The following is a 24384-nucleotide window of genomic DNA, read 5'->3' on the forward strand; positions in this document are numbered from 1 at the left end:
GACCCCTGGTTTTATACAGCAGACCCGCCTCTCGCTCTGGCAGCTACTCAGGTGCATTTCTATTGCGAGGCTCTGATTGGTCGCCGCGAATGTGCGCTCGTGAGATAACCACTCCCTCCGTTTTTATTTCGGAGAGTTTGAAGTTTGTATTGGATGCTGCAGATCAGAGGACCCACGATGAAGATGATGATGATGATGAGCAAGTAACACATGGTCTCGTGCGTTTAGAGATGTTGGGATAAAGGGATAACATGTTGGACCTAAGGTTTATAAAAGAAGAATGTTTTGCAAATAAGAAAAATAAAAATAAACCTGTGTCGCTATAATAAGTTAGAATATAAAAACTAACAAACGTTTGCAATGGACTCATTATTTTTAAGGTCACAATACCTGAACATACAGGTTATTTTTGCCATTTTTGGTGAACATGAGAATTAGATTTGATTCTAAAACTTCATTAATGTGTGAGTGCGCTCTAAATTGCTTTTACACATTCACACACTGAAGGCAGAAGCTGCTGTGTAAAGTGACCATCAGATACATTCGTCAACAATGATGCAGTAGAGGGCAACTTGAGGTTAAGTGTCTCACACAAAGTCACATCAGACATGTGGCTGCAGGAGCAGGGGATCGAACCCCCAACCTTCCAGTTGAGAAACGACCAACTCTACCACTGTGCAACAGCCAGACACCAATTTGTGAGATAGTTGAGAGTACGTCCATGTTTCATACAGTCTGTGGTCCAAACTAGATCCTTTTATAACTTTATTAACTTTATATTTATTGAAGTGAAAACAGGTTCTTAACAATAATGAGATAGAAAAAGTGTTTTTCTAACTTCAGGCTGAGGAAATAAACGACCGAACTACCATCTACTTTGAACTTTTGTGGTTACATAAAGACGTTTCATTGAGGAATTTGAACCCTCTTTGTCCAAAAACAAAAACAAAAAGTAAATCTGATTCTACATTAATCCAGATTTGGCTCTCGAACACAGACCTGCGTTTGAGGCTTATAGTTTGTGTCGGCTTGAATTTGTCGGGATAATGTTTCCGGGAATCTGTTGTTTACTGAGCTCATTACTGTTGTGATGCCGAGTGTGAATTTTAGGTTTTTCATTACTTTTGAATTTTTGAATCATGAGTCGTTAGAATCATCGGACAGCAGCAGGAACCTCGAATCAGCATTTACAACAGGAGGACAAAACGAAAGGGACAAAATACACACGCACAGCCTCAGACAACACAAACACACTTTACAATCTATACAACCTGCTACCCTAAGGCCCCAGGTACAGATGAGATCACTCCCCTTCAGGAATAAAAAAAAAGAGAGGCAAGTCAGGAAGCTAGGAAATTCCAGATAACGTCTAAACAAAATGTGTCTGTCTGTGTTCACACATGCAGCTCGCTTTGGATTTCAGGACGTTTTTTGCAGGTATGAAAGTCCAAATCTAAGGGCTTTCACACTTGCAGAAAACTCATACAGTTTCTCATTATAGCATCATACAGTGGACTCTGTTGCTTCCTCTGCTACTTCTGGGTAGTTTTTATTACGTCATGGAGACCCTCATGACAGGGATAGTCCTATGCTGTGAGGACAGGTGTGAACAGCCAGGACAAGAGAATCTCTGGAGCAGTCCTCTTGAAATGATCTAGATAGTTTCCAGAGTGCAGATGTGAAGACGGCTTTAGACAACATTTCCAATATGGCGATCATCAACACTTCTACACGAACCAGTGGCTGACTTACTATTTGCTGACAATATTTACGTCCCTGTGATGATCCGCCGTTGATATGAATATCACAGAGGTGTAATGTGGGGATGAAGGGTTCCCCACTCTGTGGCACCTTCAGAGGTAATAACAGAGTCAGTTGCCCAGTGGGGAAAGACTGCTTTCAGTGTTGCTGCACCCGTTAAGTGGAATAACTTTCAAATGCTGGCTAAGCTGCCCTCTCATGTTTCAAACGGTGAGGAAATGCAACTGTATTAAAATGTGAAATCATTTAAATGGTCTTGGTTTGTAAGTATGAACAAGTGTTTCAGTGCCAATTTTTTTTAACTGTCATCACATTTGTTCTATTTGTTTTGGTATTCCTGCAGGGCACTCCTGGAAAAGAGACCTCGCTCTCAGTGGGTCCTCCCTGCTAAAATAAAGGATGAATAAAATTTCAGCGGAGAGACGGGATTGGCCGAGCCAGCAGGTGAGAACAGCGCTGTGTGTGTGCATGACTGTTTTCATGACTTAATTTTGCAGTTAATATCCATCGTGTAAAATGTGTTTTGAATGTCCGTCTCCATTTTGATGAGTGAGGCTGTAGGGACAGCAATATAAACACCCACAGGACGTTTCTATCCATGCTGAAGCCTGATGTGTTTCATTTGACCAAATCAGCCCGCCAAAGAAAAACAGACGCATACAAACTCTGATGAGGAAATCCTGAATTCTTCCAGAAATCTGAGCCCTCTGACTTTCTTCCTGTTGTCCTGTGGGTCAGATTAATCTATGAATGAGGAGTGGCTGTGGCTCAGTTGGTCGAGTCATCGTCTCTCAACCCGGAAGGTAGAAGGTTCAATCCCCAGCTCCTGCAGCAACATGTCCGATGTGTCCTTAACTTAACCCCCGAATTGCTTCATCTGCGGATCATAACTCACTGTTATTTTCACCTTTAATGGAGCATCACTCTCACAGCTGATCTTTAAAAACACCAAATCATGTTGAACCTTCATGTGTCTTGAGGTTTCAAACGTTAGATTCTCTCCACGCTGCAACATGCCGCTCTCAGCCGCACATTTAATTCCACCATGAAAGCTGATATTGTGTGTGTGTGTGTGTGCGTGTGTGTGTGTTGTGTGTGTGTTGTCCCACCTCTCAGTCCCTGTCAGTCACACGTCCGATGATTGGAGAGCCCAGACTAACTGGAGTCTTTGTGCTTCCTCTGCACTAAACAAGAGGAGATATAATTACTTCTTCAGAGGAGAACGTTCAATCCGGGCTCGTCTTTCTGATTTGAAAAGAGGCGCCGTGCAGAGACACTAATTGTTGCTCATGTGAATGTCAGGTGATACACAGATCACTTACCTGTTTGCTTTTATTATCACATGGTCCCTTTTCAGGCCTGAGGATGTCTCTCTTTCTCTCTCTCTCTGTCTCTCTCTCGTTTTCTCTCTTTTCCTGAGAGAAAGGTTACTGTGGAGAAAATATTCTAAACCGCAGTGAAAGTTTAGGAAAAAGAACAAAATGTAAATATTTTGCAAGATTGATTTGTTGCGCAGAGAAGATGTTTAGTTTTGCAGTCAGTTAAAAATGTCCTTCCTCAAATTTTGGTTAATTTCGGGTCAAAAAGAAGGAAAAAAACAATTAAGGCATCGAGAGCAGAAATGGAAAACCAGAAGGAAAACCAGAAAGAAAAACAAGAAGAGGAAAAGGATGGATTAGAAAAAGAAGACAGAAAGAAGGGAGAAGCAGGAAGTAGAAACCTCATAAAATTTGAAAGAGAAAGGAGGAAGGAGGAGAAGAAACATGGAGGAAATTAAGATAATTTTTAGATGCACTACGTCCCAAAACTTCAAGGTCACAGCTGTCATCTCACATTTATTGACTTTATTTGGAGCTACTGTATTTGTGGTTTCGGATGCTCAATAAAAACATAAAGTAATGCAACAAAGATGTGAGACTTGAGCTTGTATAGTTCTTTTCTCGTCTTCTGACTCAAAGCACTTTTACCCCGCAGGTCACACCTTCACATTCACACACTGATGGTAGAGGCTGCTGAGTAAAGTGACCATCAGTGTTAACTAATCACATTCATACGCTGCCGATGAAGCACAGCGTCCCATTTGGAGGTAAAGTTAGATTTGAACCTCCCAAAAAAAGGACAGGTTTGGTTTAAATTCTGTCATAACATATCGCTTAGTACTGTCAAGACTCTTAAGGCCTGACAAAATTACGTGAAACATACATTTTTATTCAAAGGTTGTAAGGTTAAATACCCCAAAATACCATAATAAACAAACAAAAGACGTAGTTCAATAAGAGCTGTGGTAATGGTGCTACACCAAGGATGGATGTATCGTGTCATATTAACCTGCCTTGTTGTGACTTTGGAATTGTTGTTTGATTGAGGGACATTAAAAAAAAAATGTAAACACAAAAAAAAATACAAATTATAAACCTTTAATAAGTGCAGAAATATTCCAGTACCACAACCTTAAAAACTAAATTTGTTAAAAATGTAACGTCTTCACTCAGAGTTACTCTCTTCAGTGAACCCAGTCTATCATAACATTAATACTCAAATCTGTTGTTTCCTCGCTCTTTTGTCGTTTCCCACCAAAGCATCATTCCCACCACTTCCGAGAGGAACTGAAGGACAACATGAGTCGATCTATTCAGAGGACTGTTTACACTTCAACGCCCCTGTGAGCTCCTCATGGGAATGAATGCAGAACAGTGAAAATGATAGGCCCGCGGCATTGTGCTCTCACAGAGAGCGGCGGTGAAACTCGGCAGGATGTCACTCGCTCATAACCCTCATGGGAAGTGAAAGGTGGCCGGGTTAATGGCGTATTGACAAGCCGCATGGAGGGAGTGTGTGCGTGATCAGGAAGCGCCCACATGCAAGTAATGGGAGGTGTGGCGAGGGCGACCGGAGGGGGGGGACAAAAGGAATGCACAACACCTGAAACAAAGCAGAGGAAGAGAGGTCAACGAGGCGGCAGAGTTTGGAAAAGATCCCAGAAGACGATGGATGGATGGATGGAGGTTTTAGCCTTGTGTACTTCCCTGAGAAAGATCCTTTTATAATTATCACCGCTACGTTTACTACTTGAATAGTTTTAAAACAACGCTTTCCAGACGGCCATGATGCTTGTGCATATTTAAACATAACTACAGAAACATCACAGTGACAATCAAATCTTGATCAAAATTCTGGCGGCTTGTGGTTCCATGTAAAGATTCTATAGACGACTCTGCAGAGCGGTTTGTGGTCGCTGCCATCTTGCCGTGGCCGCCATAACTGCGGTGGCATCAACACAAGCAGTACGTACTTATTTCTCCAAGGTGCAGTTTGAAGTATGCACACAAATGCGAGACGTGCAGCATGCCAAAATTACCTGGATGTCATGCCGATTCTGGAAAAATGTACAGTATGCATGAGACCAGTCTCTTTGCGTCCTGTTTCCCACAATGCAAAGCGCCAAGACAGAGATCAAAATGCAGAGGCTGCCATGTAAAGTGACCCAGTAATAACTAATCCATTCATGCATATTCACATGCTGCCGATGAAGCTGCGACTTAGTTAACTTAAGTGTCTTGCCCAAGGTCACTTTGGACGTGTGGCCACAGGAGCTGGGGGATCGAACCCCCGACCTGAGACCTTCCGGTTAAGAGATGACCGACTGTGACACTGAGCCACATCCACAGCATGTCATCCCCCCTCTCATCCCTGTTTCTGACTCTATCCACAAATCCTGCCTCCACTCATCCATTCTCTATACTGTCATGGGGGGCTGGAGCCGATCCCAGCTGCCATTGGGCGAGGGCGACACACCCTGAACTGTTTTGCCAGTCAGTCCCAGCGCACGGTCCTGTCTTCTCAACAGAAACAGAAACCTCTCCTATTTACAGATATGTATCAGTGAAGTCAGCTGTTAGACCACAGAAGATAAGTTTGAATTGCAGAATACCAGGAGCCATAATGTGCAAAAAGCTGAGAACTAAACTGACTGTGTTGGCTTTTCAAAACATGTGAAACACTGCCCTCTGCTGGCGGACTGCTCTCATCCTCACAGGAGATATTTAACTCATCTCCATCAAATTAAACTGAGAAGTAATCCAAATCTATCACCATCAATGAATTCACAATATTTTTTTTTTAAATCACTTAAAACTGAAACACAGAATTATTTGTTTGTTGTGATTTCAAGCAGCAGTTTCCCGGCAACAGGCCTGACTGACCTGAAAGTATCAGACAATGGATACGGACAAGGTACACAGCTTAACCAAAATCACTGACACTTTTAAACCCCCTGAAAAAACAAATACAACTGTTTTTACACTTCAGCTACTGAATCTTTTCTTCTCTTCTCTTCCTAACTCCAGGACATCCAGGACTCTCTGCAGAGGTGTGGAGTAAGAAGAGATGTTGATGTTTGCCGATTCATCCTTGCTAAGAAGTAAGACGCCGGCAAACACTGCAGCTCCCTGAGAAAAGTTTAAGTTCATGGAGCTACAATGTTACACAGACAAATATTTTGTACCGTTACTCCAAACAGAAAACTCACCAGCGTCCCCGACTTGTCACGGTTTCCCTTCCTGCGCGAGCTGTGGCTGAATAACAACAAGGTAAAGCTTCGGTTCTACTTTGCAAACTTCAGCAACAGAGTGATTATAAATGGAGTGAACGACCTCCAGATTGGTATATATTTTTATTTTGGTGGTAATCTTTCAGATCAGGGAGCTCAGCTGTCGATCTGTTAACTGCTGCTTGACTGAACTTTATCTACACAACAACAACATCAAGTCGATATCAGGTGAATCATTACATTTCCCATCATAATAATAATGGTTTTGGAGCTGCACGTTGGAGCACGCTGTTTCCTCACAGTGAGGAGGTTCCTGGTTTGAATCCCCGTCTGACAGGAGCCTCTCTGTATGGAGTTTGCATGTTCTCCCCGTGCATGTGTGGGTTCTCTCTCCGGGTACTCCGGCTTCCTCCCACAGTCCAAAGACATGCACGTTAGGTTAACTGCTGACTCTGAATAGGTGTGAATATGAGTGTGGCTGGTTGTCTGTCTCTGTATGTCAGCCCTGTGATTGACAGGCAAACAGTCCAGGGTGTTACCCCGCCTCTGGTACAATGACAGCTGGGATCAACTGCAGCTCCCCCTCCCCCCCGTGAACCCGAGTGGGAAAAGCGGTGTTGATAGATAATGGTTTTGTGTCTGTGTCAGGGTTAGATTCTTGCATGGACAGAAACACATCAGTTTTTTTCTGGACAATAGCTCCTCTAACCTCCATTCTTAGACGCCCTAAAACTATCAAATGGTTGTAAAATGTTTTTTTCTGACCTGAAGCGGTCAGAGATGGTCTTAAATCTGAGGATAGATGTCCTCTGTTGTCAGCGACTTCAGAGCACCAGATTCTTGTGTGCGCTCAGGGATGATTACTTTTAGTTCTCGTGAAGGAATTTGAATCGCCTTTGACATCCAGCTTGATTTGACCCTTCCCCGTGTCTCACACAGGAGCTCTCAATCATCTGACCTGCCTGCGACTTCTTTTTCTCCACAACAACCAGATGAGAGGTCTGGAGGACACAATGCACGAGCTCAGGAGGATGCAGAACCTCCAGACTGCGAGTGAGCGACGAGGAACCAGCCTTAAACCTGGAACCAGAAACAAACAAAAAATACAGAAGACCTAAGCAGAAATACATCCATTAATTAGATTTTTACGCAGCGCTCCCATGATTACGTTTTGGTTGTTTTCCTGTTCTAACGTCTCAATTTCTCAAGATCTCGAGAAAATGACTGAAATTTGGTAATTATCACTTAAAAACCAGCGTTGTTATCCCCAGATTAAAGGTCACATATTCTTTAAAATACACTTCCCCATGTTTCTCTAATACTAATGTGTCCCCAGTCTGTGTGGGCAAACAGGCCGTTTGGAGATGTTCCCTTTATGACATCACAAAGGGCAGTAACCCCTCCCCCCAGGTGGGTGACACTCCCACAGCTAGGTGTTTGTTCTGCCCTCTGAGTCTGCCTTCTCACTGTAAACAATAGGACATGGAGCGAGAAAGCCCGAGTACACCCAAGCCCTTCCAGAGAGGGGGCGTGGTCAGACACAGCTCATTTGCATATTTAAAGGTACAGACACAGAAACAGCCTGTTCTGAGCAGGGCTGAAATAGAGGGGTTTATAGGCATGCTCAAATACAGGATCAGAGTGGATTTAGAACAAGAAACTTCACAGACAGGTTTTGAGGAGCTCTGAGACTTATTTAAAGTTGCTGAAGAGGAGGAGAATATGTGACCTTTAAAAAAAAAAGTCAAGATCTTGAAAAATTGCTGAGGGCTTCTGTACCAAATCGATATGAGATTGCACAACAGACTAAGAGCATGTCTGATTTGATGAATTTTGTTAAAAGATGATGGTCTCTTTGCAGCTTTCTTCTTGAACCCCATGTCTCATGAACCCGGGTATCGTCTCCATGTGATCCACTGCCTTCCCTCCGTGAAGGTTTTAGACAAGAAAGGTGAAAGCACAAATCTTTTTTTTTAATTTTTTATTCACCACGCTGCACACTGTAAACTCTGTGCACAGTCTAGTACAGCTTCTTCACTTCAAAAAAAAATGTTTCTCTGTTGTGTTGTCAGCGGTGAGGTCAGAGGAGAGGAGGAGGTTGTTCCAGATTCACATGCCGCAGCGTCACAGTGTCCTCCGGTCTGTGGCCTGCTGCAGAAAGACTAAGTAATCCTGCAAACTGTCACCCATAAAGAGAAAAAAAAACATAACTTAATTTCATGCATGTCTGTTTACATGTCTGAGGGAAGGGCCTCTCCATAAAATGATACAAAAAAAAATTAAACGCTGAAGTCTAGAAGCTTAAAGATGATCAAATCTGAATGTTAGTTAGACCGAGTTGAGCTTACCAGACCTCTCCAGTCTGCTCCTCGCCCGGCAAAAACGCACACAGCGGCTTCAGCTGTTTGTTGTCGCTGCACTCTCAGTTGAAAACAGTGCAACTTTTTGGACAGGGCTGCGCTCATCATTTTCACGTCTCCCTCACCAACCAATCAAAATGAAGAAGGGGCGGGACTTCAGCTTTGACAACAACAGTGCTAATGTGCTGCTAATGCTAGAACCTGACTCCCCGGCTTCCCTTCTGGGCCTCCATACATGTGTGGTGGTGACTGTGTCTGCAGAGACTACGCAGACCTATCAGAGAGAAAATATAATCACAGTGAGGAGAAACGCCAAGCGGATAAAGCTCGTTCTAAAACGAGGGTGAACCTTGTGTTGTCTTTTACCCGTGGACGTGGAGTTGGTCTGCTTCCTGTTGGACAGGCAGGTGACAAACACCGGCGGTTAGCTTGTGCTAGCGTGTGGTAGCTTGAAATGTAGCTACAAGCAGGACACACTACATCCTGCAGTGACTGTGAGCTTCTGCGGGCGATGAGCCCAGGAGGAGGGGCCATGTTTGAATGCTGTGTTTACAAACTGCAAATAAAACATTTTTTACAGACGCCACCTTTCAAAAAAAGCAAATATTAAGCATACAGACCTTTTAAAAACGGACATAAAGGTCACTACCGAGAGAAGTGGAAGTTCAATTTTGTTCCATAGCAACAATAAGCGCGGGTGAGAAGTTTCTGAGATGCTTTGGAACCATTTCACATCATCACTGTGACGAGCAGATGCTAACGATTTGAAGTGTGTTAGTAAATGCAAAAGAAATCAATCTGATGATGGGCTCTTGGATAGATTCTGTCTTTATTTAAAGTTTTTGAGCTCAAGTAGTTTGACATGTTGGACAACCGAAGCCTCACTGGACGTGTTCGACTCGATCCTCTGTCCACTGAGGCCGCACAATAAATACAAAATAAAAGTGAACACAGACGTTTCTCGCTCTCTTCCTCAGTGGCATGATGCTCTGATTTCGCTCTGAACAACAACGTTTGACACATGATTTTTGTTACAGTTTGAAGAATCCTGAGCATAAACATCCGACTACACAACACGCTAAAAATAACCTCAGTTTCTGTTGCTTATATTTTTAAAAATATACATTTTTGGTCAATATTGTGCAGCCTTTACAATCCAATCTCAATCATCCACCGTGCCTCCAGACCAAATAAAATTTATAATGCAGACAAACAACGCCTTTGATTGGCTGCACAGTCACCCCCTGCCCCCCCGTAAAGGTTGCTACAGTTTGTTAAGGCAGAATTACGTCCCATCATTGATGTGAACCATTAGCTCTTCACGTTACACACAGCAGATCCTCCACGTGACCTCTACCACCGACACATCCGCCTATTTTTACATTCACACACGGCAACATGTGAAAAAATTTGACATATAAAAAAACGAGAGAAAGATGATCACTGTGGCACAAACCTGCCAGTGTGACAGTCTCAGGTCCGTAATAAATATTATGTCTTTGTCTCCGGTGGACCAGTCCTGGTCTGGCTTTCGGTCTCACTGACAGTTTTTGGGATGTTTTTTTTCTGGAGCAGGCGGTTCTGATGATCCTCAGATGTCAGCGGCTGTGATTGGAGAGGGATTCAGGGTTTCTGCTGCAGAGTCTGAGGGAGCGACCTCGCTGTTGGAGTCGACTGAGAGCTCCACCATCGAGTCTGAGACCTCCTGCACCGCTTTACTCTCCTCTGAAACGCAAAGACGACACAGTTAGGGCTACCAAAGTGATGAACATCAGAGTCTAAGTACAACACAAGCAAGGATCTAGAGAGGAGGAAACATCAGGTTCCAAAAAAAAAAGTGCAAAAAACAGCTTGAAGTCTGATCAGACACACAGGTGCTGACAGGAAGTGACCAGAGGCAGAGCCCAAAATCAGCCGCTGTTCTTGAGATCTCTAATCAGCAAAGCATCGTCATTAAGTGTGTAGGTGTTCATAAAGAGCTGGGTCTTAAAGGTGCAAAGGGACTCTGCAGATCAAATGGAGTTAGGTAGTTTGTTCCACCACAGACTTAAAGCCATGTTGTAAAGGTTGGATCAGACGCCTTTCATTGGCAGAGCGTAGTGGGCGGGAGGGAGTGTAGACCTGGATTATAAAGTATATGTAAGGAGGAGACGTCTTTGTGGCTGTTTTGTGAGCGAGCAGCAGTTTTAAATTTGATATTTGTAACTGGGAGCCAGCAGAGTGACATGCTGCTTTCTGTTGAAGACCAGTCGCGTTGTGGGGTTTTGGATCATAATGAGTGGAGAAGAACATACTGGAGAACAGAAAACATAATGCAGCCGTTTCATTACTTGCCATGAGATCGCAGCGGTCGTGTGCAGACACTATGCACCATGCAGCGATCACAGGGAATAAACGTCCCCTCCAACTCGCTCCAGGTGAATTCTCCTGATTATTATTATTACATTCTCATATCAGCTCAATCTGACTTTCTCTAGAATAAATATGAGGAGGCTGGAGGAGAAACTCCGGGGTTCTGGCTGTTGAAATTCACACATACAGCTCCTGTTTTTCAGGAGTGTGAAAGCCTTCCATGAGACATTTTTTTATCTCTCAGATAGATGACGTACCCTGGCTCTGCTGCATCCTCAGTTTGGCGGACTCGGCCTCCTGCGCCTCTCTCTGCTCCTGCAGCATCTTGCAAACCTTCTTGTGGGTGAACCAGTGCATCTTCTGACACGCTTGGCCACAGTAGATCACCTAGTGGCAGAAAAACACAATAATGGAGCTGTAGCTTGTATCATTCTTATCTGTGTATAGAATCTGTTATCTCCCCGATATCACTGTTTTAAAAAAAGGCAAAGATGTAGTAAATTTGTAGTCAGAAAAAAATCTCTGACCATTTTGAACGAGTGAACTCACCATTTTACAGATGGAGCACCTCTTCTCGGCTCCCTTCTCTCCGCAGGACGTACAAAACTCTGCGTCCATGAAGCCGACCTGACCTGTGATGGCCTGCGTGAGCACCGACAGAGCCGTGGGGTCGTTACCCTGCAACGACCGACAGGCAACAAAGACGAGAAAAACAGATAAGACAAGAAAACACTCAAATCTAAACTGAGATTATCTTAAAATCAAAATTGATATAACATTGATTTCTTCGGACTCACGATCTCCACAGGAGCGATACTCCGCACCAGCTGCTGCAGCAGGGTGGCGTCGCAGTACGGAAACTTGCGGACGCACTCTCTGATGAACTTCTCCTGATACACGGGGAAGCCGTCGCTCTCCCGACCCTTCAGTAAACTAGAGAGATCAAGAAAAGAAAACGCGCTTTTCTAAGGGAATGCAAAACGATTCACAACTTGTTATCTTGATCAAACAAATGTTCAGACTCCAGGTCAGCCTGTGTAACTTTCACACATCCAGTCCAGTCCCGTGGATCTTTATGGATGGTATGTGTTTAGATAAATTGGGCAATGAGTTGCCAGAAGGCAAAATCTGACCAATCAGATTCAACTGACACCCCTTCCTGCATGGTTTCATAAAGCATGACGACTGCTCGTATGGAAGATGGAAATGAGCCAAGCTGCACTTCCATCTCATTTGCAAAAAGGACCATAAATTAAGATCGCGTCAGGATGTCTGTCTGGACAGCAGAGGAGTTTATGAAAGGTGATTTTGCATTTTTTTTTTTTGGTTAAAGAGACAAATTTGCAAGTGTGAGCAGCAGAAGGAGAGGAGGAAGGTAAACAACACACAGAAAAGTTCAAGGTCATGCTCCTTCCTGAGTCGTCCTTCAGTCGGTGTTTCTCTCTCTGATTAATATGAGAGTGTGGCAGATGTTACACCTGACTTTACAGGTTAACCTAAAAAACAAAAACTCCAAGGCACCAACTTTTGAAGAATTGTATACATTGTTTTGTTTTTTAAAGATGTATTTTTGAGGAGGAGGATAGAGAATCCTGGCAGAGTGAGAGGGAGGGGAAAGACATGCAGAAAAAAGGAACCATAGGTCAGATTCAAATCCTCGCCACCCACTCTTGAGTTGTGCCTCTGTACAAAGGGCAAGCGCACTAACCGCTAGACTACCGGCGCCCCGAATCCCTTTTCACAGCAGGATTCGTCAGGATGGACGACTGATGCTCAAACATGTGGAAGTGTCTTTGTAGGGTCCACATGACGATGCCATGATAATAAAGACATTCTAAATGTTGAGTGCTATGAAGGTTTTCTTGTTTTTCTTTGACTTCCTGAATTCAAATCCAAATAGTTTTTTTGAGTCCATTAAGCGCTCCTTCCTGCATTCTTTGAATTACCCAAAAACATTTTGATGCCGTGGGATTCCTTCTGTGCAGCATCTGTTTTTAAAGGCATCACCCCCCCCCCCCCCCCCGTCCTTCTTTTTCACCTACATTAAATCTCAATAAGCCTTCTTATGTGGTGCTCTTTGGCTGTAGAGCAACTCGTAGTGTGTCTCCAATCTTTACCCAATATTCTCCATGTTCTCACCTCTTGATGAGGCCGTCCAGCTTGTCCTCGCGGTCTTTGAGGAAGGACGCACACTTTCCCAGCACGCAGCTGATGTAATGCATCTTCATGGCCAGCACCTCGTTCATGTCCTGCTGCTTGATGCACTTCTCACAGATGAGCTCCATCACCCGGCGGCATTTCTCCAGAGCCTCGGGCTCCGCCAGCAGCGGGTTCTCCTTCACCAGCATCACCATCTAAAAAACAAAAAAGAATAGACACAAATCGGGTTTATTTTTAGCACAAAAGAATCCCTCATCATGTGCCCTTCTGTTGGTGTCCACTCCAGCGGCTGATTAGCTCTCTGACCGCTTGTCCCCTCGTTACATGAACGAATAGTCACATTTGCTGCTGCTGTGTTTGGAGCGACGAGTATGACCTCTGGAAATGTACGAGGAAACGTCAGCCAATCGTTGGAGGGAGCTGGAGCGCTCTTGAGATGAATTCGTATCACATGTTTCCAAAACAAAAAACTCTCCTGTGGTCTCTTTTAGACGGCGATCCACCGCGTCGAGCTGTGACTTACCTTGACCGGGTTCAGGTTGGTGCTCATGATGACCTTGTGTAGAGGACCGGCCAGTTTAGCTGGCATTTTTGGCTCCTTCTCCAAACCCTGAGGCCTGGTGTAGTAATCGAGTCGGGCTCGGGAGAAGAAGTTGTTGATCACGGTGACACAGTCGTGCTGCCCTGAGGAGGCAGGAGAGGAGGCGGATAACTTTTGAACATGAAGAGAAACCTTCATTATGTGAGAAAGTTTGGATGCAAAAAATAATAATAATAAAAAAAAATATCTCTGTTTGTGTTATATTCTGTTTTCTGTGTATGAATGTTCTTTGGTGGGACCTGCTGTTTGGACAGTAACGGTGCTGTGGAAAAGAATTTCCCCTCGGGGACAATCAAGTCTAAAGTCTGAAAAAAAAAAAAGTCTAAACAGTCTTCCTGTTTGCCAAACAGCAGCGGTTAGCTTGTGCTAGTTTGCTGAATCATCGGCTTTTCCATTACAGCAGATGTAATATTCTCAGGTAGCTAGCAGTGTTCTACGTCCTGCTATCAACCAATGAAAATAACTTCATGTTTCAGGTCGTGCATAGAAACGCGATGCTCCTGGTGGGTGTGTTCTCGTTACTGCTGTGAGGAGGAGCCTAATTTAAATGTTGTGTTTACACACTGAACTCTACCTTTGATTTATGTCTTCCTTCTTTCTCTCTTTCCTCCTAAATACTTTACAATACACTTATCCTGCTCTGTGTAGATTTATCTTTACAATGTTTTCTTCAAAGTTGCAAATTGTAACCTCCATATCGTGATATAAGTCACAGTAAAAGTGTGTATTTTGTTAAGGAACAAAAACAGAGGGTAAACATTCTCGACTGACAAAGGAGGGGGTGGGGTGGGGGGGGGGGGGGTTGTGTGTGTGAGATTCCTTGTCTCTGCGTTTAAGATGATATATATAAGACTCAAGCACACTGGACGTCACATCCAGACGTACCAACAAAGGCGGCCATCTGTGCTGCCGTCCTTCCGACAGAGTTGACCACGTCCGTTTCAGCGCCGGCGTCCAACATCATCCACGTGATATCAGTCTTACCTACAAGCACAACAGCAAAAAAGGAGTTTGTAGTCGCACTGCTGTGGAGATAAACACTCACATTTAAAAAAAATATTTTTAGCTGCATACCTGACAGGCCGGCAAACATCAGCGCTGTGTATCCATGCTCGTGTTGGTTGCAGTTCACGTCGGCTCCGTGTTGCAGCAGCAGCTTGCACATGTCGGCTTTTCCTTTGTAAGCAGCGTGCATGAGAGGGGTCATCCCGTACTGTGGACGAGACGAGAAAAAAAAAAAGCTCACTAATACTGCGATACTAACATCGACAGCTTCACTATTACATACGTTCAAAAAGTTCACACCGCTCCGAAGACTAAATTCCCCCAGATCAGTGTGTGTGTGTGTGTGTGTGTGTGTGTGTGTGTGTGTGTGTGTGTGTGTGTGTGTGTGTGTGTGTGTGTGCTGCCACTGGCTCCGCTGCACTGTGCTGCTGGAGTCCTCTGCAGCAGATACGCAAGGCTTCTATTTTTCACGGCACACGGCGCGTCAATTTACCACAGAGAAGATTGAGCGGGACGGGAAGTCAGAAACCGAAACAACATTAAAACATCCGGTTTCTTTTCAGAATAAAACACTCTGTTTTGACGGTTCATAACAATGTACTTATGTTTGTTTGTTGTTGTGTTTTAAAGGGTTTTATTCTGTTGTACACCACACTTATCAGGTGGAAGTTCTGGACGTGACATCCGTTCCAAACAGCTGATTCTGACAGGCAGACAATAAACAGCGACAGATGAAAACAAAGACATCAAAGTCCTTCTCTAGAGGGACTCCTGAGTCCTCTTGTCCAACACATATGCCACCAAACAAAGGAAGTAGTGGCTTCGCTTAATAGTCTCGGCACAATTTGTCCTACAAAAAATTTAAACTTTACATGCTAGGTACAAAAAACTTCCGCATCACCTTATCTCTAACTTTGTGACTTTATCGCACAACTGGTCACTTCAACTTTAACATGACACTTAATGCACAGCATGTCCGAAATGTCCTGTCTATCTTTTTTTTTTGGTTTGTTTAGCAATTAATGAGCGTATAGCAGTGTTGTAGTCAAGACCACACTAACCGAGACCAGAGTGCTTCAAGACCGGGACAAGTCCAAGACCATAAATGTCTCCGAAAAATCATCATCTTGTGTGCAGGGGGCGGGTCACTCACTCAGACCGTAACACAGGGAAGTTTGCGGCCGTAACCGGTGGATAAAAATCAAATTATGAATGAATCGAAGTTATTTATTATTTTAGAAAGTGATGTTTCCCTTCTAATCTCAGTGATGACGTGGAAAACATAATCTATCCGTGGTGGGCTTGACTGGTCTTCATTTAAAACCGGAGTCCGCTGTCCAGTCTGAGAGCAAGACCAGACTGAGTGAAAATGCTTTTGATTCTGAGGGGAGACCTTTAAAACAAAAGAAAGATTTCAAGAACTGCAACACTGGTTTATAGTTTAGTATTTTTGGGCTTTTTAGTGCATTTATTTGAGTGACAGGACGGTGGATAGAGTTTGAAATCAGAGAGAGAGAGAGAGAGAGAGAGAGAGAGGGGAATGACATGCAGGAAAGGAGCCACAGGTCGGATTTGAACCGCCCGCTTGGAAGACTACAGCTTCCACACATGGGGCGCACACACTAACCACTGCGCCACCAGCGCCCCGTGTATAGTTTCTTTTAAACTTCCTGGTTAATAGTTGTTAATGCATTGTATTTTTGTATTTATTCTTATTTTATTTGCACTCAAATGCATGTTCTGTTTACTGCTGCAACACTTGAATTTCCCCTCTTGTAATCAATAAAGGATTATCCTTCAAATGTGATATCGTGACAACCCTAGACTCTTAAGTGTCATCCTTTTATTTAACTTTAAACACACATACAGATGTTTTTTGTTTTTTTTACAGCTGGAACAAAACGGGTCTGGGGGTTAAGTTACTCCTCATAGGTAAACATGACATAAACATGGAGCCCCTGTTACCTCATCCAGACAGTTAACTCGAACATCCTTACAGCCCAGCAGCCTAGAAGCCTCTTGGACATTTCCTAAGAGCAGAAAAATCAAATGTTTATCACATGAATACATCACCAAGATTCACCAGCAGTGCATGCAGTGTTTAATCTACCTGCTATAATGTCAGTGTGACACACAGTTACAGTGCAGGCAATGACACAGACACATGCTTTCAGGGTGTTTTCCATCATGTTGAGCTTACTGGTGTTGACACAGTAAGATACAAATGTGCACATTATTAACTCAGATAGATTAGCTACCACAAAGCAAAGAATGCAAACTGATATTCAAATTAATTGATATGATAAATAAAGTAAATCAGGTGTTAGAAAAGGTGTTGTTGTGCTTTTATTTGGTCATGTAGCCCATGAATGCTAACTGATGCTAACCCTCGTATGATTTCAGGACGGATTAGCGTTAGCCGAAGAGGCTTACCTGCAGTAATAACCTCAAACAATTCTTTTTCGCTGGAAGACAAGTCTCCCTTCTTTGGAGCAGACATGCTGGACATCGAGAGCTTGAGATGAGGTGATAAAGACACTTGGAAAAACGTGAAGTTCGTGAGTTAATCCGGGCTTTCAGTAGCTGTAGCGGTCTGCTGCTGCTTGGGCATGAAGGCTAGCGAGCATCGAGCTGTCATGTGGACTGTACCACTGCGCGCGGAGCGGCGGGGGGAGGAAGGTAACAGGCAAAAGAAAGTATGAGTCATATTTGACTGCAGCAATGTTTTATTTATTCGTCAGAAAAATGACATGTATAGTTTTTAAAACATTGTTCATGTACCATCACATAACTGACAAAAAACCTTAAAATAAACTTATTCAACAAAAGAAACCACCCCTATTATTTCTCTCGAATAAACAGTTCCACTCTAGTCTAGAAAGTTCACTCCTTACGTATTTAAATCGAGATTTAAAAACGGAGGATTCGGGACATGTAAATTATTATTATTATTTTTTTAATTTACGAGAATAAAGTCGTAAATTTACGAGTTCGAGACCAGCCTGCGCTAAATGATGAAAGTAGAACTCTTAAAGTATTTTCCTCTGCAGACTTCCTCCCAGTCAGTGTGGTTCTGTCTTCAGTTTCTTTCAGTATCTTTTCAGGGTGCTGATATTTTATGACAATGTGAAGCTGATGATGTGCCAAAAGCATGTGTAGTTTCATATCTGCATGAGTAAAGCCCCAACACAACTATTTGTGTCTGTTATCGGTCTGCCTTGTTAAAGAGTCTCATGTGCAGAGACAGTTTGTGTCCTGTTCATCATTTTACAGATAAACAAGTTCTTGCAAGTTGAAGTGAAAACTTCTCTTGAACTGTTTTTACCGACTACACAAGGAAGTAACCTATTTCCTTATTGTTGAAACCTTTAGAACAAGATGCTCCATGTTTGTCATTTGAGAATAGGATGCTGCTGCTCTTCTGATATAGACTAAAATAACAACTTTATTCTTTAAAGAATTTAAGAGTTCTACTTTCATCAGTTTCGCGCAGGCTGGTCTCGAACTCGTAAATTTACGAGTTTAATCTCGAAATTAAAAAAAACAAAAACATTTTAACATGGCCCTAATCCTCCATCGTACCAAAGAGCCATTTTTTCTTTAAAAAAAAAAAAAAGAAGCAAATTACAAGTCTTAAAAATAGAAATGGTCAGTAAACAGACACTTGTAACATCGTTTGACGGTTTTATAAGCTCCTTGTTTTTTTTTAGCTTTTTATGCCTTTACTTTAAAGATAGTAGAGTGGATAGACTCAAAAATCAGTGCAAGAGGAGCCACAGGTCGGATTTGAAACCAGGCCAACCAGGATTATGGAGGACGTCCAGTATCGATATTTTGGAGTCTTTTGGGGCCCAAGGCAGGAAAAAGGGGGGCCCCTCCAAACAGCATTATATTAAAAATCTGCCACCAACAGTTTTTTTTGGCGGAAGTTGTGCATTAAAGTGTCTCTTGTCCATATTGAGGGCTTGACCAGCATCATTAAGTGATTTACATTTATAATGAGTGAGTACTGTAAGATGGGGCCCCTTTAGGGAGGTTTCCTACTGTCATGAAAATGTTGCACATTTTGAGCCACAGCTGTGGTATTAAATCGATCAGCCCTTGGGGGCCCCTACTTGCCTGTGGCCCCAATCAGTTGCCTGTCGACAAGCAACGCCTCTGACTTTGTCCAAATACGCACATTTTCATCAGAATCAGAATTGCTTTATTAATCCCGGGGGAAATTCGGTTGTTACCGTTGCTTTTTAACACAATACAGAAGTAGGAAGTTTAGAAATAATTTAAGATGTAAAAAATAAAATAGAATAAGATCATAAAATAAGGAATAAATACCAAGTAAGACAAGATAACAAGCCATTTACAAAGCGCAGTGACTTAAAGATGAAAACAATATTCAACATTATGAATATACACAATGAGTTGTGTTAAACAGATATTGCATGGTGTATTGATAATATGGAAAAAAGTTGACCGTTTTGCTGACAGATTGCACAGTTTCAAGGTTAAATAAACAATTCCAATTAGTCCAGTGTCTAAGTGTCTGACTCTCAAAAGGAGGCGTTATAAAGTCTGATGGCCACAGGCAGGAATGGCACTGGTGCATCGTGGGGTTCTACGTTTTATATGTTGTGAAAGAATAATAAAATGACTATGTAGTAGCTTTTGTAATCAATGGATGTATATTGTTGTTCAATTATATTTACAGACTGATGGTTGTACTAGCTTGATGCTAGCTTATCCAACAGAGTTCGGAACAGAAGTACGCTGCGTGACCTGTATTTTAGTATGTTGCTAACGGCATACTACTGGTCGGGTTAGGGTTAGGGTATGCAGTATAGATATTTTGAGTATGTAGGAAGCAGTACTGTATGTCGTATGTAAAAATAAAGTTAATTCACAAAATCTTAGTAGCCTAGCTGTAAATTGATTTTGTGGGTTTGCCAGTGTGAACTTTGCTGACTTGACACTCAGTTGAGTATTTTCATTTTTTCAATCTCAGAGTTCATCATTTACACCGCTTCTCTGTTTCTTCTCTGGTTCCTTGACAAAAACTCTTCCATCAGGGTTGGTTCTCCATTGTATCCTGGTCACATTGGTCCCCCTCATCTGCTGCTCAATCTGCAAAAACAGAACAAAAGAAATGACAATCAAGTCACAAGTTTGGGAGAGCCTGCCAGTCATACAGTATATGGCCTTCACACTCGCAGAAATCTCCTGATAAACTCAGGATGTTTCCCGGAGAGGCTGTATTAGTGAACGCAAACTTAGTTACTCCTTAAGGTAAGAATTTTTCACTTGGACTTCATCTGGAGATTCTCCTGCCAGACCCCTAGTATTTTCAACGCAGCAAGTCTGAGTGAGCTGATGTGAGAACGCGGCAGGAAATTCTCCGGAGAATTCACCTCGAGCTAATGGGAGGGGGAGTGATGTTATACTGTTACTGCTGCACGGTGCATAGATCTCTGTGCACTACGATCTCTGTGCACGCAATTAAATGGCTGCATTGTTTTCTGTTCGCCAGTATGTTGTTCTCCGCTCATTTGTTGATGTTGTCATTCTGTTAGACTACACATTGATATAAAGGCAAATATTCTCATCATAGCGTCTGTTGCTTCTTCCGCCACTTCTGCTTTGTTTTTTTTTAGGCCCGTCTTACCTCAGGAGACCCCCCCGGCCCCCCTCTTGTATGAATTTGTGTTAAAAATCACCTGTTTCAGGAGGTTTTCTTTTATTGCAGGGTCATTGAGATCCAAGCCTGAGTCTTTGGTGCTGATCCTCACTTTAATAGTCTGCCTCACAGAATCTGATACCAAAGAGAGAAACATACACATGAACAGTCAATTAAAGGCAGGGTTGGGAATTTTCTCCAGACAGTTTTGGTTGAAATTGTCTTTAGGTACTGACGGACATTAATAACTTGTGCCCTGAAAAAAGGAACAAATAAAATCCGTCATCTGTAGCAGTTTTAAGCCTGTAAAAACTTCGACCAATGTCTGCCACGAGGTACCAATCTGATGAACCAATCACACGCCTCCCTGTCTCCCTGCTCGCTCTCTACTCCTTGTGTTCACTAGTCCACACTCAAAGCGTCACCGATGACGAAGTTTATACTGTGAGTTTACTTACCGCTGAATGAGACATAAGACGACGTAGTTTCTACACAATGCAAGAGATGAGCTGAGGTCCACTTCTGGACCAACGGCGCTCGTGCATGTAAGTAAGGGGGCGTGGCTTTAGAGGGAGCACAGAGGGGAGGGGGTGGGTGTAGAAGGAGAACTGAAGGAATGCTACTTTCAAAATCATGCTAGTTTTTCGAAAATTACCAACCCTGCCTTTGAAGTTATTTAGAGCGAACAATCTCCTATCCATAATTTAAACACAACATTCATTTAAAAAATCTTGACAGATGTTGAAAAATGTGAGAGACCCCACACGTCAACAAATAATGATTCACTAATCTAAATAGTGTTTGGAGAGCATCGATATGACCTAAACGGCACACCACGGTACAAATCTGGTTATGAATTGTAAGAAGAAAGAATGGAAGTGCCGTACTTTTCTCACAGGTACAGATGAACTTGTATTTTTCATCACATGGCGCCCGTCTCCATCGACCAGATTCACTTTCTTTCAAAGAAATGCACTTTTTGTTCTTTAACCTTGCGTATATTCCATCTCCAGCTTTCCAAAATCTAAAGGAGGAGTCACTCCCATCAGACCACTCCCAAGGGTCTCTGAAGAGGCCGACCCACACATGCTCGTTACCGACCACTTCCCTAATTGTCTGGCTTTCTTTCTCGTTCCTCACGCTGGCCAGGTCTGTGTGCTGAGTCCGGCAGTGCTCTTGAGCAGACGTCCAATTCATTTTTTTGGAGGTGACAACGTACTGTTCACGATCTCGTTTTTTTCCTAAAAGAGAAAGTGAGCCAATCAATCAAAGTTTTAATTGTTTTCTACATTAGCTGAAGTTTGTAATTTTTTAACTGAATCTCACCAGCAAAGCAAACGGCATAAAACTGAGCTGAACATACAGTCTTCTCAAATTTCCCGTTTGCATAAGCACCACAACTGTAGTCGCCTCTTTTAACTCCCCAAACCCGGTAGTTCCTTTCGCCCTCCTTGTAGAAATCTTTCTGTGACAGAGACCAGTGCCATCTCTGACGAGTCCCTGTCTGAAGTCCTATCCAAGCGTCATGGTACGATCCCTCCATATCTCTAAGAGCGGTTTGCATCTCGTCCATGTCGTATATCGTGGCCAGGTCAACGCAGTTTTTTCTGCAGTACTTTTGTGCTGAAGACCAGGTTTGTTTGTCGTGGAACAGCTGTAGATACCGACTCTCACAAGAGAACAGAGAGCACAAGTCTGACAGGTGGAAGAGGAATGAATGAGTGAAATCCTTTTTATGCAACTTTCTATGAATAAAATTCTCATGTAGAGTTGTGTTTTTGGATTTCTATCTATCTATCTAGTTGGCCTGTGAACATTAAGTAGTAAGTAGTTGATCGCAATTATTTTAGGTCTGAAATTAATGCATCACATTTTTTAATTGTGATTAATCTCATGCTATTTTGTCCCTTTAGGCTCACTGTAGACAGTCGTCCTCAGTGTCTACCTGTAGACACAGTGATGTAAAAGGACACTGCTGCGTCTTTGAATGTCTCATTCCACTTTAACAAACTCTCAGACAGCTCAGCTGACGAGTCCAAAGTAATTTCCACCTTATGACATTTACCGTTGTTACCTTTTTGATGTAAGCTGATATCCTAACCTTCCATCTACCAAAGGGGCCTAACAATCAACTAAATGTGGGAAAAGTATTTTATAAAGCTGTAATAAAGAAAACAACACTGACCTGAAAGAAGTAGAAGCAGATGTATTTTTTCCATTGCTGTCTGAGAGAAAGAAAAAAAAAATCAATATTCTATAGTCCATTATCTCATTTCATCTCACATCATTAGTGGTTACATGTGCATGCCTCCCCTCACTGATTTAATCACCTGTACCTCTATAATTCTAACACCTTTTAATACATATTAGACAAACAAGCCATCAGAAAAGTATCATCTGCAGACTGACCTTGTTCTTTGGATGCTCGTCCGTCTCTGAGTCGCATGGCATGTTCTCTCCCTGTCACTTATATTCACATCCCCTTGAGAGTGTACAAACTCAGGAAATAATAAGAAGATAGTATTTGCTTAATCCTTTGTCTGATGTGTCTGGACATCACAAATCGATTCCTTTTTTTCATTTGTTTAAATGGAATAGTCATTAGCTCATCCTGTTTGCAAAGTACTCTTTATGTGATTCTCAGGCAAAGTGTGAGACGCTCCATTTCTTAGGATTTATGAGAGGATCGATGACAGTTTCTTCGTGATGGACACCAACCAGGCAGCAAGAGAGGAAACTCAAAGTCTCTGGAAACCCAAATCTACATCAAACTTCCTACCATGGTATTTATGATCTTAGAAATGACTTTCCAACCATTTTGGTCATCTAAGTTTTGGAAAATGTTTTGATATTGGTTGTATCGTAGGCAGGGTTAGCTCTGAGATTTATTACACAATATATCAACTGCAAGTAGAAAAAGGAGCTCTGCAGGAAAATAACCAAAGCCTGCAGAACCACATTCAAACCCTGCAGGATGAGGTCCATTCCTTGCAGGCAGACAATCAATTTATTCGTCAGCACTTCAAAACTGCCAAGCAGAAAGTGCTGGATGTGTTTGATTTTATTCAAGGAGCACAGAGTTGCATCGAGAAGACATGTCGTCAGGATATGGCTCTGATCTTGAACCAAGCTCCTTAAGAGATGAAACAACCCAGCTGAAAAAGCTCAGTAAAGAACCAAGCAGCCAGGATAACTGAGAGAAGAAGTCTAGTTTTCTCTGCCTTTCCTGAAAACAATGGCTTTGACTGTGGAGCCCCTCCATTACGAAAAGTGCTCCAGTCCCCTGACAGCTGTGACACCTTTTCACACCTTCACAGGTTTGAATCACCACAGGGGAAGGGGGTGATTCTTCAGCCCCCAGAGGTAGAGATAATATCAGGCCCTCTTCTGCCACCTGTAAGTTCCCACTGCATGGTTCACAGCTGAGAAGTAACGACACATCAGATAACTCAGATGTCTCCTGTTCACCCAGAGATCAAAGAATGCGCACAAGGCTCATTGAAGCTCTTGCGAAGGATGTAGAGTGGTTTATTCCAGCTAACCCACACTTCAGCATTGATTTTTACCTTAGAGAGGTCAACCTGTGCCTCTGTGATTTACCTGATGCATCCACATGAGAAAAACTCAGGCTGATCTAGAAGACAACTTTCAGGAGAGTTCATGTCTTCATGAATACCCTCCAGCCTGAAGTCAGAGACCAGAACTCTGCGCTCTGCAATGCTTTGCGTCAGGAATACTCTACCTACATCGCCCCTGCATCTGCCGTTCTTGGAGCTTTCAGTGTCTTCCACCAGAACCAAGAGGCCCCCAGAGATTATTGCTGGCGCCTAAAATCAGAATATTTCCAGGGACATAATGCTCCAGGTTTGGAAGGGGACCAAACTTTCAAGTTCATCTGGGGTTAAGTGTCTTGCCCAAGGAAACATCG

At 42.9% G+C, this 24384-nt stretch overlaps 2 protein-coding genes across 2 annotated transcripts; one reads left to right on the plus strand and one right to left on the minus strand.

Annotated features, from left to right (window-relative positions):
- The first annotated feature begins 5979 nt into the window (after window positions 1-5979).
- Window positions 5980-8480, plus strand: LOC136179816 (leucine-rich repeat-containing protein 72-like). Its single transcript, XM_065957934.1, has 7 exons — window positions 5980-5994; window positions 6108-6181; window positions 6281-6350; window positions 6457-6538; window positions 7250-7363; window positions 8199-8261; window positions 8383-8480. The coding sequence occupies exons 1-7, from the start codon at window positions 5980-5982 to the stop codon at window positions 8478-8480; spliced, it is 516 nt and encodes a 171-aa protein (XP_065814006.1).
- A 1000-nt stretch (window positions 8481-9480) lies between these two features.
- Window positions 9481-17423, minus strand: ankmy2a (ankyrin repeat and MYND domain containing 2a). Its single transcript, XM_020657846.3, has 10 exons — window positions 17222-17423; window positions 16754-16818; window positions 14858-14996; window positions 14669-14767; window positions 13706-13866; window positions 13162-13376; window positions 11820-11955; window positions 11572-11700; window positions 11280-11409; window positions 9481-10395 (listed from the first exon to the last, which is right to left on the minus strand). Exons 1-10 carry the CDS (start codon window positions 17295-17297, stop codon window positions 10262-10264), a joined length of 1284 nt encoding a protein of 427 aa, XP_020513502.1. The 5' UTR covers window positions 17298-17423; the 3' UTR covers window positions 9481-10261.
- Window positions 17424-24384: the final 6961 nt, after the last annotated feature.

This window comes from Labrus bergylta, chromosome 8 (genome assembly GCF_963930695.1).
Source record: "Labrus bergylta chromosome 8, fLabBer1.1, whole genome shotgun sequence".
In the NCBI taxonomy this organism is placed as follows: Eukaryota; Metazoa; Chordata; class Actinopteri; order Labriformes; family Labridae; genus Labrus; species Labrus bergylta.

Bases quoted from the DNA above. Each gene is read 5' to 3' on its own strand.
- LOC136179816 (XM_065957934.1), top strand. The intron at 6,182-6,280 runs GTAAGACGCCGG...TACTCCAAACAG, and splicing joins CGATTCATCCTTGCTAAGAA to AAAACTCACCAGCGTCCCCG. The intron at 8,262-8,382 runs GTGAAAGCACAA...TTGTGTTGTCAG, and splicing joins GAAGGTTTTAGACAAGAAAG to CGGTGAGGTCAGAGGAGAGG.
- ankmy2a (XM_020657846.3), bottom strand. From the start codon at position 17,297: ATGTCCAGCATGTCTGCTCCAAAGAAGGGAGACTTGTCTTCCAGCGAA. The intron at 16,819-17,221 runs GTAAGCCTCTTC...TTCTGCTCTTAG, and splicing joins GTTTGAGGTTATTACTGCAG to GAAATGTCCAAGAGGCTTCT. The intron at 13,867-14,668 runs GTACGTCTGGAT...CTGCCTCCTCAG, and splicing joins ACAGATGGCCGCCTTTGTTG to GGCAGCACGACTGTGTCACC.